Below are 13,813 nucleotides of genomic sequence, written 5' to 3'. Positions count from 1 at the left end.
TAAAATTTATCTCTTCCTAGGAAGTTTGACCGATCTGCATGAAACTCAGTGAACATAATCTAGGGACCAATATCTAAAGTTCCCTCTTGGCAAAAGTTGGAAAACTTATTAAAACTGAGCTTCTATAAGGCAATGAATATTGCGGAGGGCATGGCTCATCACATAAAGGTGTATAACATCTCAAGGGTTTCACCGATCACCATGCAACTTTGAAGGCATATGACCACACATAATCTGAGGGGACCCCTCTATTATTGACCTCATCAAACAAAATGGGGGCGCTAGAGAGCTAATTTCTTATCTAGGCCTAACTAGGCCTCAAGGTGACTGGAGAAATTTAACTCTATTTGGCAACTGGGTGGCGCTATAACAACAGAAAAATGCTTAGAAATGGCTAAAATGCAACCGATCGCTGTGGCTCCCCCTGTGGCTGAATGTTTTGGGGTTTTTTTCTAATTTTAGGTATGACTAAGTCATGGTATGGTATGCTGTACTCAATGGGTATGGACTAGTCAATCAACCAAACAAACAAGCAATCAGTCGATCAATAAGCAAAGTTACCAAAGCAACAAAAAAGGGGAAAAAGAGGAGCACAAAAAAAAGTAAATGACTCGTCCTTTTAGATTGTTTAATTAAAAACTCATTATCTGCTGCAATGTTTCTCAAAGTAAAGCTGATTTCCTTCTGCCAGGAATAAACAACACAATAATGGTGAGTATGGAAACAAATGATGTCTATTTAGCCTTTCAAATGATACTCAGAGCTAAGGGCATGTCAGTATCAGGGACATTTGCTGTGCTAATGACGCAGAGCATGATGATTAGCATTAAACATTCAGGAGAGTTAAGGTCGAAGGCTCTATAAACAACAAAACATAAATCCTTACAGCTCCATCTTAAAGGTGAGACTGCGATGGTGATGTCTGAGGTTCTTGTCTCAATCTCTGCTGTAAGTGGTGTTTACACTGCGGGCCGGGTGCATGACATCTTTTTGCTTCTGTCTAAAGACCAGCAACCCGATCTTTGCATATGTCATGAAAAATTGCCAGTCTGAGCGCAGCTGAAACGTTGATTTGTTTGCTAGGAAAATCAACAGTGTTTCTTCAACACTTATGATGTGAGTACATTGTCACACAGGTCCTGTTGTAGCTTTGTGTTGGAGAGGTGTGAGTCCAGTCATCATCTGTAAGTTATCATGTATCTTTCTTTACATAATTAGTTCATAATGTGGAATTTGATTAGTGATATGTTATTGTGTGATCACAAATATACCCGCTAAGCTTACCATTTTAACATCTCCTCCTGAAATTAATACAGTGTGATAAGGTACAAGAGAAGCAAAGCATGTTGCATGTTGTACATGGTGTCACAAATATGACAAATAGTGTTTAAATAGTTTACTATAATTAGTTACTTCCTCATTCACACCTTGTAAAGTTCCGGCCAAGGAGACCATATAAGCTATAATAATTTGGTTGGGAAAAGATTTTAACAAAAGAAGATTGATTAAAAACAAACTGATTTACACTTAAATCCTCTACTATATGGTAAACAACACCATAAACAACATCCTTTGCTTTGCTGAGCCTGCAGCCCTGACTCGGACAGGCAACGGATAATGGATGACTGTATGAATCCTCCCTTTGACAATAAACAGCAGAGAAAGTGTTGCAAAAAACATCTTTAATGAGACAAATTATCTGCTGTTAAATGATTTCTCTGTGACCATGTGGGACACTATTAAAATCATCAACTGTCCATGATATTGCACATGTTGTAACATTTGTTTAAAGTTTGTTTAAAATGCAGGATAGAGCCTAGAAAAATATGTTTCTTAACAAGTTGAATTGGTGGTTTCTAAAATGTTTTTGTACTTTGTCATTTTCCTCAGGTGCAGCGATGTCACCGAATCAAACATCTCACAATTATTCGGCGTGTAACAGCTTCATATACAGCCCAAATTTCGTCCCAGCTCTCTACTTCCTGATGTTCCCCATAGCGTTGTTGCTGAATGGTGTGGCAGCCTGGGTGTCTCTGCACCTCAAGTCCACCTCCACCTTTATGGTGTACCTGAAAAATCTAGTTGCTGCCGACATCATCATGACCTTGATCATCCCGTTCAAAGCTGCAAGAGCACTGCCGAACACCTCGGATGCAGTGTACATACTGTCCTGTTATCTCAGTGCCATTTTCTACAGTACACAGTACACATCTATCGCCCTGCTGGGCTTTATCAGTGTGGACCGCTTCGCTAAGATCATGATGCCCCGCAGCAAGTTGTTTTGTCAGAATGTGACCTTTAGCAAACTGATATCAGGCTTAGTCTGGGTAGTGCTGCTTGGAGGCACAGCTGTACCAAATATCATTTTAAGTAACAATTTAGTGGCCAATGGGACAGGGACCATCGGTTGTATGAAGCTGAAGGGACCGGTTGGACTTGAAGTCCATGGAAATATAGTGATTTACCAGAGCTGTTTCTTCTGGCTCGTTAGCGTGGTCATCGCGGTGTGCTACATTTGCATCACAAACAAAGTTATCCAGTCTTTTAGGAACTCTGGCAGCAGCAACAACCAGGGAAAGCAGAAGGTCAAACTGCGTGTTTTTCTGGTTGTCATTGTGTTCTTTGTGTCGTTCGGACTGTACCACATCATCAGGATCCCGTACACTTTTGAACAAGTGAAGATTTCTTCCAGCACCGGCTGTTCTTACTTACGCAGTAAGTTTGCCAAGGAACTCAGCCTCTGGCTTGCCAGCACAAACATCTGCATGGTCCCACTTCTCTACGTCTTTCTGTGTCGGGAGTTTAAAGAGAAACTGACGTCGATGATAAAAACGTCTTTCAAAGTAGCCCCAGCAGGCAAAGCAGAGGGCACTTCTACACAGAGCGGAGTCTGACGGAGGTCATGAAGATGTTCTGGACTCAGCTCAGACTGTTAGATTATTGTTTCATGTACATAGAGACAGTTTGCTCTTCACTGCATTTACTTTTCATGCCCATGTTGAAGTTGTGCTGTTTTTTGTGTCTTGTCAAAGGTTGCTCTAAATAGCTTGAAAACCATTAACAGGAAATACAATAAGGATGGATGAGATAAACAATGTGACACAAAAGGGGGTTGTTATTATGCTGCTGTTTGGTCAACAAAACAGTTTTATAGTGGCTCTGGAAATTCAAAATTAGAAGGCAAATAGAGTTCAGGTTTGGAGACTGTAAATGAAACTGCCATGCAAAACAAGTTAAGCTAAGGCGAGTTAACATTTGCATCTCACACTGTAGTTGCATTTTGTGTGGTGACAGTAAAATGGGTCATGTCTATAATAAGGTTTTGCAGATGTGCAGTGTGTCTGTCAGCCAATGTCATCGATGTGCAGCATGCTAATCAGTGCGTAACATAGAAGATTACTGCAAAAAAACAAGTCTGTTATATACATGTATATTTTAAGCTGTAAAATAAATAAAGCATGCTGTGAATCTGTAACACTGTATTAATTGTAGTTTGTGATTCTGCAGCAGATCACCTGGCTGCTGGTAAATGTTTTAATGTGGGGTTTGTATTTTTGTTAAATGTTATGTACCATTTGCAATGTACTCCTTCTGCGACCCATCCGTCTGAGGGGAATTTCCCCATGGAGACATTTTTAGAAACTTCACAGCTAAACTGACCAATTTGGAGCATTTTGAAACAAAAATCTTTATCAGGGCAGCGGTGTAAGGTAGTTACCATGGGTGCCAGTGCCTGCTATTATGACAGGCCCTAATGCACCCTAGTCATTAGTTATGAAGCGCACACACACACACACACACACACACACACACACCTATATTTTACCAGCAGCGTGTCTTACTGCCGCTTTTATGTTATATCCGCTTGCAGATGTGCCCAACTTGTCAGTCTCAAGAGATTTTGCACCTAAACTAGCTGCTGTAAATAGTATCTGCTTGTTACATGATGATGACTTGATACTGGACAACATCAACATACATACAGTATTACCCAGCAATCATCAAAACATATCTGTATATGACAAAAACTACAAAAGACAATAGGAAATTATTAGTTTAACTTAATAGTTGGAGATGCCTTTTTGAGGGCATGTATTGAAATTTGAACATGAGTGTATTTCCACGTGGCAATCGGGCCCCTCCACCCCACGGGCCCCCGTGCACCACCTGCACTGTCCATATTTACGGGGTTCTCAAAGTTTTGGTGACTGGGTGCCATTTTAGGGAGCCAGCATATGACTGAGAGCCACAAAGGAATGGTGTACACCCTATGACATTTTTTATGACATTTTATGGCGTTTTTTTTCTATACTATTTTACTTTTTTTTATGAACTTTTATCATGACACTGGTCATGACGTATTAACACTTCATCACCAACAGTAGTATAGCTTACATAACAATCATACTACACTGTAGTTTTCCACTTTTAAATACATTTGGATCGAAATAAAAAGACATTACAGGTATGGCAACACCACCTGGACAAACTGGACAAACCCAGGACTGCAGTACACCATGATACTAGAATTGGTAGTAATAATAATGGCAATTTGTTAAGTTTAATTTTGAGTATTTTTACATTTACTAATGAGTATTTCAGATGACAGTGTATAGTTGCCTGTCATAGCATAGACATTTTTATTTGAATTTTTCTCAGTATATTGTAGGGGGGATGTTAACCCTAAATATATAATATAATTATTCTCTAGACATAAGCAGAGGCTCACTCGTGGACCTGTTGTAAACACATGCACGTCATTTCTCAGCTAATTTTTCTCCCATCGGACACATTCATGGCACAGATCCAAGTTAAACCTCACAGGAAATCATGTTGTTCTTCTCAGAATGCACTATTTATATCAAGACAGCACAAAAGGGACTTAAAGAAAGCAGAACTTAATCAGATACAAGTGAAAGTGAATGTTCAATAACTTGTAGTGCACTTGTAATGTGTTGCAAAAACACACTTACAGATGTACGGACGATACAATATACATTTACATTTGCATAAACTAGTAATAAACGACTTGCCTACCTTGTCACAGCATAGCTTGAACCATAAAACCACATTTCACAAGAAGTGAGAAGTCATTTTGCACGTCTCTTGCTTTTTTTTTAAATTTTGGGTTGTGTCTGTGGTTAGTGCTTAGGCGAGTTTCATGATGAGAAATGAGATAGATAGAGGTGGGGTATATAAGTTGCAGGGTGGAGGGAGGAGCAGTGGGGTGCAGGAGGTCTCTAGATGTGGGTCATGAAATGAGTCCATGGCTTTGGTGTTCGCCTGTCAGCAGCCACTAAGACTGACGCAAGCTAGCGGAGGCAGGGGGACTGGCACGGAGCAGAACTAGCCTCTCAGTAGACAATTGGAACAGGAAGCAAGGAAGGAAAGGGTCTTTCACCCGGAGGAAGACTGGCAAACTCATTGGGATTGTGACAAGACAGCCACACAGTAGCTCCAGAGACCACCCATTGTAAGAGCATCAAACACACACACACGCTTAAAGACAAGGAGAGAGAAATACTGAGAAAGGCAGACAGAAGGAAACCTCTTTAGGTCAGGGGTACTATTTCTTAATTGATTGAAGAAAGTAAGACTAAGAGCTTTTTCAGTCTTGGGTTTTCTTTAGTTACATTTCCTTGCTGTGGGTAAGAAGAGGAAAGGGGAATTGGTTATTTCATGTCTTCCTTTTTTTGAAATACTGTAGTTTTTCAACACGTTATTCATTATTCCTCACGCGCCCCACGGTCACAGACGATAAGGACACAATAAGAAGGTAAGACTCAATTACTGACTTTACAAGTGCATCTTGTAGATAGACTACCAGTCTAAGCTGGGCTCAAAGATAGAATTTGTTGTAACAGACCTAATTAACATTAGCACGCACACTAAACAGACAAAAGTTTGAGAGTAGTATAGATCTTGGTTGCCATAGCTCCTGCTCCTGGCCTCAGTGTTATTCTAAGCTGTTAAGGTTTTCAATGTAAAGACAGCACACCAGCAGATATACTGCCAGGCAGGGGGAGAATTCACACTGAACTAATGCAGAAGTTAGCTGTTGGGCGTCTTTATCACTGTACATTACTATAAGTTTACCTCAGCATTCGGACTGTTGAATTACATTGGCAGTCGTGCCACTACGAACTGACAGCAATCCCTTCTGCTGAGTGACCCCTTGCTAAATGTAAAGAAACAGAACACTTACAATGTGTTTAATGTTTGTATTTTTCCTTTAAGTGACAGAAAGTGGCCTTTACTTGCTGAATTTGGACAGAAAGACACCTAATTCTTTAGACTTAAGTCCTAAAACCAGTTGAGAAAGAAAGAGAAGTCATCTGCAGTTCTTTTTGAGCAAATTCCAGGAGGAAATTTCAAAATGTGTATGTTCTCTAGACAACATTTACACTGCTCCCTCTTTACATCATTTCTTCCATGTCTTCATATGACTTAACTGTGTATTTTCCTAGCCTTATCTTATTTCCTCTCTCCTCTCTTTGACTTCTCCAAAGGTCGGAAAATGAACAGCACCCTGTCAAACACTTCCATCAAGTGCGTTCGGGACACCAGTGTGACAGCGGTGGTTTTCCCCTGTCTGTACAGCATTCTCTTCGTAGTCGCCCTCATACTAAACTCCTTGGCTGCATGGATCTTCTTCAACATCCCCAGCTCCTCCACATTTGTGGTCTTTCTGAAAAATGTGGTAAGACACCAGGGCTTTGGCTGTTTTACATTTGTCTGTGCAGAGCAACAACTAAAACAGACCCTTTCATTAACAGGTGGTGGCTGACTTACTGATGACCCTGACCATCCCTGTGAGAGTCTTAAGCGATGCAGGTGTGGGTTCCTGGCGACTGCGCGCCTTCCACTGCCGATACTCTGCCGTTCTCTTCTACATCACCATGTACATCAGCATCCTCTTGCTGGGTCTCATCAGCCTGGATCGCTACCTGAAGATAGTCAGGCCCTTTGGGAAGTGTGCCCTGCAGCGGGTTCGTGTTGGTCAGATCCTCAGTGCAGCCATCTGGGCGGTCATGTTGTCTTTAGCGTTACCCAACGTTATTCTGAGTGACCAGCCGCCACGGGTCTCTGGAGGCAGACTGAAGTGCACCTCCATGAAGAGCAAAGCTGGCATGCTGTGGCATGAAGGATTCAACTACTTCTGTCAGGTAGCTATTGAATTATGTTAGTTCCACATTTTGGATGATACGCTTTCTTGCCAAGAGTTAGAAGAGAAGGTAAATACCACAGTGAGGGTGTTATCAACATTCTCATCTGTCAGCAAGGAAGTGAACAAGCAGATTTCATAAATGTCAAATTATTGGGGCGCTGGTGGCTTAGTGGTAGAGCAGGCGCCCCATGTACAAGGCTGTTGCCGCAGCGGCCCTCCAGCCTGTGGCCCTTTGCTGCATGTCACTCCCCCTCTCTCTCCCCCCTTCACGCTTGTCTGTCGTATACATTAAAGGCTAAAAAGCCCAAAAAAATATCTTAAAAAAAAAAAAAAAAGTCAAATTATTACTTCAATATCACTTAATTTAAATACAGTGCACTATTAAGTCAGATTCGAGACACAAATTTGATGACTTCAGACCTAACAAAGGATTTGGACAACTGGACTCTTGATTTCACTTGGACTTGAGCCTTTAGACTTGAAAATACTTGATACCTTCCACCAAAGACTAAAAAGATTTTTATATAAAAACTGTGCCACAAATCAATTCATTTTCCTTAATTTCCTGAATCTACAAGCATGAACGCTATTCATTCCCTGCAAGTCGGCACTTAGTTCCCCAGATACACGTTTTTTTTAACCATCCAGCAGCATTCAATCAAGTTTCAGTAGAGAACCATGAAGAACTAACGTCACGTTACCCAGCGCCCATCGGAAAAAATCATACCAAGAATAATTCTGTTCATTTGTTCGTCAACAAACACTGAATTGCAGTATCCAAAACATGTGAATCAAAAATTACAAATGAAGATCCAACAACTTCTAACTTTGTTCAACATTTGAAGTTACAATAAAGAACAGTAAATCGAGGCTCTTGCTTAACCAGGGTTCCTGCAGATCCTTAAAAAGTCTTAAAAAGTATTAAATTTGATTTTGGAAATTTAAGGCCATAAAATGTCTTAAAAAGTCTTATTTTTACTTGTGAGAAGTCTTAAATTTTGAGATGAAACTTAGACTAACGGAGACATGTCTGAAAACCTAATCAAATCTACCTATTACTGTATCTAGTTACATGATTAGTTATATAATTTTATGACTTTATTACTCGTAATGCGGTCACAAGTAACGACATCGAGGCAACTTAGAAGACATACTGAAAAACTTGGGACGATGAGAGGTAAAGCATCAGGCACTGGAGCACTGATGAGATGTGAACATGATGTTTACTGCTGTGTATTAATGCCGTTTGTTGATGTTAAATAGTATTAATTTTTTTGTTTAGGTCTTAAAAAGGTAAATTTGACTTTAAAAAGTCTGCAGGAACCCTGTTAACTTATGTTAGCTTAACAGCTAAATCATTTTTAACAAACTTGTTAAAATTTTTCATATTTGACCAATGTTGACGCATTGTGAGTTCAGCTGTCCTCTTGACTAAAAGCCTCAAAGTATCACAAGGATACCAACTGATCACTCACTATTTTACCTATAATCAGTTCCTTTTTTTTAATAAATAAAATAAACACAAATTTATTAATAAAATAAACACAATTTTTTAAAAAAAGAATTAATGATTTTTGTCATTTTTTTTAATTAGTTCCATTTTTTTAGAAATAAAATAAATGAAAATTTATAAATAAAATAAACGCAAATTTGTAAAAGTATTCATGATTTTTGTAAACTTTTCCTTTTTTTGACTTGGGACTTGACTCAGGACTTGTCTATCTTGTCTTGGGGCATGACTTAAGACTTAAATGCAAGGACTTTAGACATACTTGTGACTTGCAAAACAATGACTTGGTCCTACCCCTGCTATACTCTAAAAATGAATTCACTCGTTCTATTAAAAAAACCCCCAAAAAACAAGGTGACAATTTGCATGCATCTTTTTAAGTCGTTCCAACTCTGGTCTTATAGAGTAAATCCTACGAGTCTTTAATGATCTGACAAACTCTGACAACCAACATGATTTGTTTTGACCTTATAAAAAACCTTAATTTAGTTGACCCAACGTAATGTTTATCAATAGGTTGTGTTGATATTTAGTGGTCAAACTATTTTATTTACAATATTCTGAATTATTTTAATTCCATCCTACTCAAACATGTCAAAAACCAACAAAACTTCTTTAAATTAGTTGTCAACTGACTAAAACACATTCATGAAACAAACATAATTTTTTAATGAGGAAAAACTTGTTTATTTTAGGCATTATCCACTAATCTCATGAATCGTTTTTGAGTGTTTTCACTACATACTTATTAAAATGTTGATACTACAGTTGGCCTTTTTAGTGACTCAATTACAGCTGATGAAAATGAGTGGTAATGAAAAACGTGAGTCCCTGCCTTGCTTAATGTGTTGTTATTATGTATTTCCAGGTGGTTTTCTGGGGCACGCTGGCCTTGATGGTGGTTTGCTACACGTTCATCAGCAAGAAGGTTTATGAGTCATACAAAGCCTCAAAGAGCAGATCTCAAGCGGCCAGTCGCAGAACCAAAGCAAAGGTGTTTGTGGTGGTGGGGGTGTTTTTCATCTGCTTTGCCCCCTTTCACTTTGCCCGTGTTCCTTACACTCTGACCCAAACTGGTAGCTTGGCGAGTCATTGCCGGGCACAGAACGCTCTCTACATCGCAAAGGAAACCACCCTGTGGCTGTCTGCCACTAATGTGTGCCTGGACCCGCTTATCTATGTGTTCCTGTGTAAGGTGTTCAGGAGAAGACTGACAGCCACAATCTGCCGTAAGCCACTCAACAAAGGTGGCACGGAGTCCACAGCAACGTCAACTCAACTGGAGATGTCAAAGATCGCCCAAAGTAACAGACTGTCGTATAACGGGATTCCACAATAAGATTCTGGACAATGTACAATGAAAAATTAATAACTGTAACTGTCAAGGCGTGACGAGACACTGCCTGGCAGGTTATTTGACTTGTAAATAGCATTTTATCTTGGTTGTATAAAATATAAAATTAATGTAAGGTGAACAAAATCAAAAACAAACAAAAAATGGACAACGCTGTGACAGAAAAGAGTCAAACATGTCTGGAGGTGGTAATGAAGTTTCACACCACTGATGATGACTCTTTCTCACACAGTATACTAACCAAGAACTTTGTGTTTGCTAAGTCATCCAACATGTTTCCTTAATTGTGCTTACTGTCACTTTCCACTTCCTCCTCTTCTCTAATCTCATTCAAACTGCAATTTCCCTTCAAAAAACTCTGGCGAAAGGGTAAACATCTTGACAGCACATATTCTCCAATGATTGCACCACAGGCACAACGTGACTGCCGGGACTGTATGATAACCAAATGAGGAATGCAATAGACAGTGCTTACAGCTGTAACTTCATGCTATATAAAAGGCATTAATAATAATAAAGTTGTTATTTTTCATACTACTCTTACATGGTGTTGACTTTTTATACTTCAGGTTAGAGTTACATGTGGATGAGGTTCAAGAGAAGGTCGAGGAACTAGGACATTATTCTAAAAACCATGGTTCCCAACATTTTTCCTTGAGGGATCTCTTTTCTATAATTGAGTAAACTGATGAAGTCCGACTGATATATTTTAGGGATATTTCATATTATATTAAATGCTAACTATAACAGTACAGAACATCTGATAAACTGAATAATAAACCCAAATAGTGAGCACAATAACCACAAGAGGTTTGTGTAAAATAAGTTGTTCAAATTAATTTTTGAGCGGATTATTTCTTGTGAATACGACATTAGAGACGAGACAAGGTTACCTGGTAGTTTACGGAACTTTTTACACAATTCTCTGTCTGGATTATGTATTTTTTTATTTTCAACAACCATACATAGCTATTAAGCTTCTTTTTTTGTGACGGATTCAGCATTTCTTCTCCCTGATGCTTGGCTATAATCCTCTTAGCTCTTTGGTTGTTTTAATTTCGTACTTTTCTAATGCAGGATGAGGCTGTTTAGCAGAGAGTGAAGGCTCTGCTTGTGCTCAGGTCATCACGGTGCTCTTATATCATTGGAAACCCCCGGTTGGGCACCAGCGCTCTAAAGCCTGTGATGAAATGGCATTTGTGATTGAGACAAAGACAAAGAGAAAAGGTTATTACTTCTTGCACAGAGCTAAGGTGGCTGTACAACAAAGGCAGACCATACCATCTGAACCCAGTTCCTCTACCACAGCAGTGTTGACACAGATTCTGATGATGATTCATAGTTCATGCTTAGGCTAATGTAAAATATACCATCACAGACGAAAAATAGGGGAAGTTACTTTGATTTTCCCTAAGCTTTGACTAGAGATGAATATGTTTACTTAATGGATTTGACTCTTTTTATTGACCACTGGTGCTTACCAGTGTCTGAGGCACTGATCATTCAGCAACTAACAAACATGATTTGCACACTCATATTGCTCGGCCGCAGATTTGCACTTTGATAGCACTGAATCTAAACCAAAGCCAACAATGCTGTGCAACGCTGCCAGCATTTGCAAGTATTGCAGTAGCATCACTGCGTAATTAATCTTTGAATTGAAGAAAAGAATATATAGAACTGGAATAAATTGACTTTTTCCAATGCTGCAATACCCCGAAGACGGCCTTTTAGGACATTTACAAACTGGTTCTGCAGGATTAATGTCACCTCCCACCTGATTTACAATCGTGTCTGTACGTGGGTCTGATTAATGTAATAATGAAATATGATCTTCCTCCATTCCCACCCTCTGTCGACCACGACAGAAGCTGATATTTGGGCAGGAAATTAATGAGCTACAGAGCGGTCGGAGCGGCGACTGCAGCCGGGGGAAGGGCCGTTCTTCACCCTCGGATTAAATCCTCTGACAGATGACCCCGCAGTGGTGAATTATGAGAAATTCTAAATGACATTCATGGAAATTAAATAAACCCCGTAGATAATGTTGCCTGGCAGTATGCACAGACACAAGTTGGGGACAGATAAATATGAGGCAGGCACAGGTGTGGGGCTGACAGTTTCTTGATGAAACAAGGTGGTAAAGCTTGCATGTCAGAGAAACCTGTCAAATCTGCATGTCAGCGATGCCAGTCAGCAGAAGTTTATAAACTGCTTCATGTCAAGAAGCCCCAGAGAAATGGCTTATGGGCAGCTTATTAGAGTTTAGGCTTAAGCTTTGGGTCAGAAAAGTCATTCTGAAACATTGTTCAACTGGTCAAACTTCAGTGAGTGGAAATAATGAAACAGAACAAGAAGGAAGAGAAAGGTAGCCTTAACTTTGAGACTGTAAAGGCAAATCAGAGGTGTGAATTTTAATTTAAGATATCTATAATGTCATTCTGACTAGTCAAAACTACAGTTACAGATATCTGTAATTCAGTTTTGACTAGTAAGATTCAAACTATTTTTGCCATTCATGAGTATGGGGTTTCTCATTATAGATATCTACAAATACATAGATATCTACAATTACATCTATAATTCCAGTTTGAGATACCTACAACGTCATTTTGACTAGTAATAATTCGAATTCAAGATATCTACAGCATCATTTTGACTAGTCATAATTCGAATTCAAGATATCTACAACGTAATTCTGACTATCTGAAACTCAATTCAAGATATCTAGAAAGGACCATGTAGATATCTTCAACTGATGATAATGAAAGATATCTTGAACTTGAATTATGACTAGTCAAAATTAAATTGTAGATATCTCAAACTGGAATTACAGATATCCACAATTCAGTTGCAGATATCCGAAATAACAATTGTAGATATCCACATGAATGGCAAAAATAGTTTGAATCTTACTAGTCAAAACTGAATTACAGATATCTGTAATTAGACTTTTGACTAGTCAAAATCTAATTACAGATATCTTGAATAAGAGTTTTGACTAGGCAAAATTATGTTGCAGATATCAGTAATGAATATCCAGTCTAGCTATTAAATGTTAAAACGGCTTGCTATAAACACACAGCCCCCACATCTTAATGCCCTATAGAGTTAAATGTACAGGTTATATGCATGTGAGTCCAGCTCTCTGTTTTCAAACTTCACATGCTACTTGTCTGTGTGTTGTAGTTGGGTAGGTAGCATGCACTGGGTTCAAAGATTGCTTAAAATGTCTGCTTGTTGCTGCTGAAACAGGGTCATGAAATAGACTGCAGGTTGTCATAAAAAACAAGGCTTTTGGCATAAAAATTAAGTAGTAAACTCTGAGGTTAAATGAGTGTGAGCTCATAAATTTGGGTAATAATTCTCTGTGGGCTCATATGGCCTAGACTTATGATCACATGTAAGACGGGTTGAAAGGGTTCCTGGAGGTGGTGCAGTGCAAACCTGGTAGGCCTACATATCTAACTCTTTAAGTAGCACCTGTAAGTAGAGACGGTTAATACAACTTTTTCACATTGACACCCAAAGATCTGCAAATCAACATGATTTCTATCAAGGCCGTCCCCCAAGGTGTTATAAATCCATCTATATACCTTTTTTTTTCTCAATTTAATCTTGTGCACACAAATTAGTACCTTGTTCCCACAAGATAAATTAATCTGTGGGGACAGTTTAATTACAGTACAGTGCACACAGAATAATAATAACAATTTACTATAAATTCTTAGGGCCTTCAGATGCATACAGACACCGTCTAATGGAAAGAGCTAAGCTAAAT

At 39.0% G+C, this 13,813-nt stretch overlaps 2 protein-coding genes across 4 annotated transcripts; both read left to right on the top strand.

The window, feature by feature from the left end:
* Positions 1–1,898: 1,898 nt before the first annotated feature.
* LOC126401437 (P2Y purinoceptor 13-like) lies at positions 1,899–2,920 on the top strand. The gene has a single exon (XM_050062684.1). The coding sequence runs from the start codon at positions 1,899–1,901 to the stop codon at positions 2,892–2,894; it is 996 nt and encodes a 331-aa protein (XP_049918641.1). The 3' UTR covers positions 2,895–2,920.
* Positions 2,921–5,230: 2,310 nt separating this feature from the next.
* Positions 5,231–10,567, top strand: LOC126405011 (P2Y purinoceptor 13-like). 3 transcript variants are annotated; one of them, XM_050068510.1, is made up of 5 exons: positions 5,231–5,473; positions 5,755–5,776; positions 6,510–6,700; positions 6,777–7,166; positions 9,547–10,567. In XM_050068510.1, exons 3-5 carry the CDS (start codon positions 6,518–6,520, stop codon positions 10,015–10,017), a joined length of 1,044 nt encoding a protein of 347 aa, XP_049924467.1. In that variant the 5' UTR covers positions 5,231–5,473; positions 5,755–5,776; positions 6,510–6,517; the 3' UTR covers positions 10,018–10,567. The 3 variants fall into 3 exon arrangements, with proteins under 3 accessions (XP_049924467.1, XP_049924474.1, XP_049924457.1); XM_050068517.1 differs by having other exon boundaries at positions 5,708–5,776; XM_050068500.1 differs by lacking the exon at positions 5,755–5,776.
* The last annotated feature ends 3,246 nt before the right edge of the window (positions 10,568–13,813 follow it).

Source organism: Epinephelus moara, chromosome 2, assembly GCF_006386435.1.
Source record: "Epinephelus moara isolate mb chromosome 2, YSFRI_EMoa_1.0, whole genome shotgun sequence".
Taxonomy (NCBI): domain Eukaryota; kingdom Metazoa; phylum Chordata; class Actinopteri; order Perciformes; family Serranidae; genus Epinephelus; species Epinephelus moara.
This window is presented reverse-complemented; position numbering and strand designations above follow the sequence as displayed.

Coding starts and splice junctions, on each gene's coding strand:
- LOC126401437 (XM_050062684.1), top strand. CDS start 1,899: ATGTCACCGAATCAAACATCTCACAATTATTCGGCGTGTAACAGCTTC.
- LOC126405011 (XM_050068500.1), top strand. CDS start 6,518: ATGAACAGCACCCTGTCAAACACTTCCATCAAGTGCGTTCGGGACACC. Junction 6,701..6,776: donor TGGTCTTTCTGAAAAATGTG/GTAAGACACCAG, acceptor TTTCATTAACAG/GTGGTGGCTGACTTACTGAT. Junction 7,167..9,546: donor GATTCAACTACTTCTGTCAG/GTAGCTATTGAA, acceptor ATGTATTTCCAG/GTGGTTTTCTGGGGCACGCT.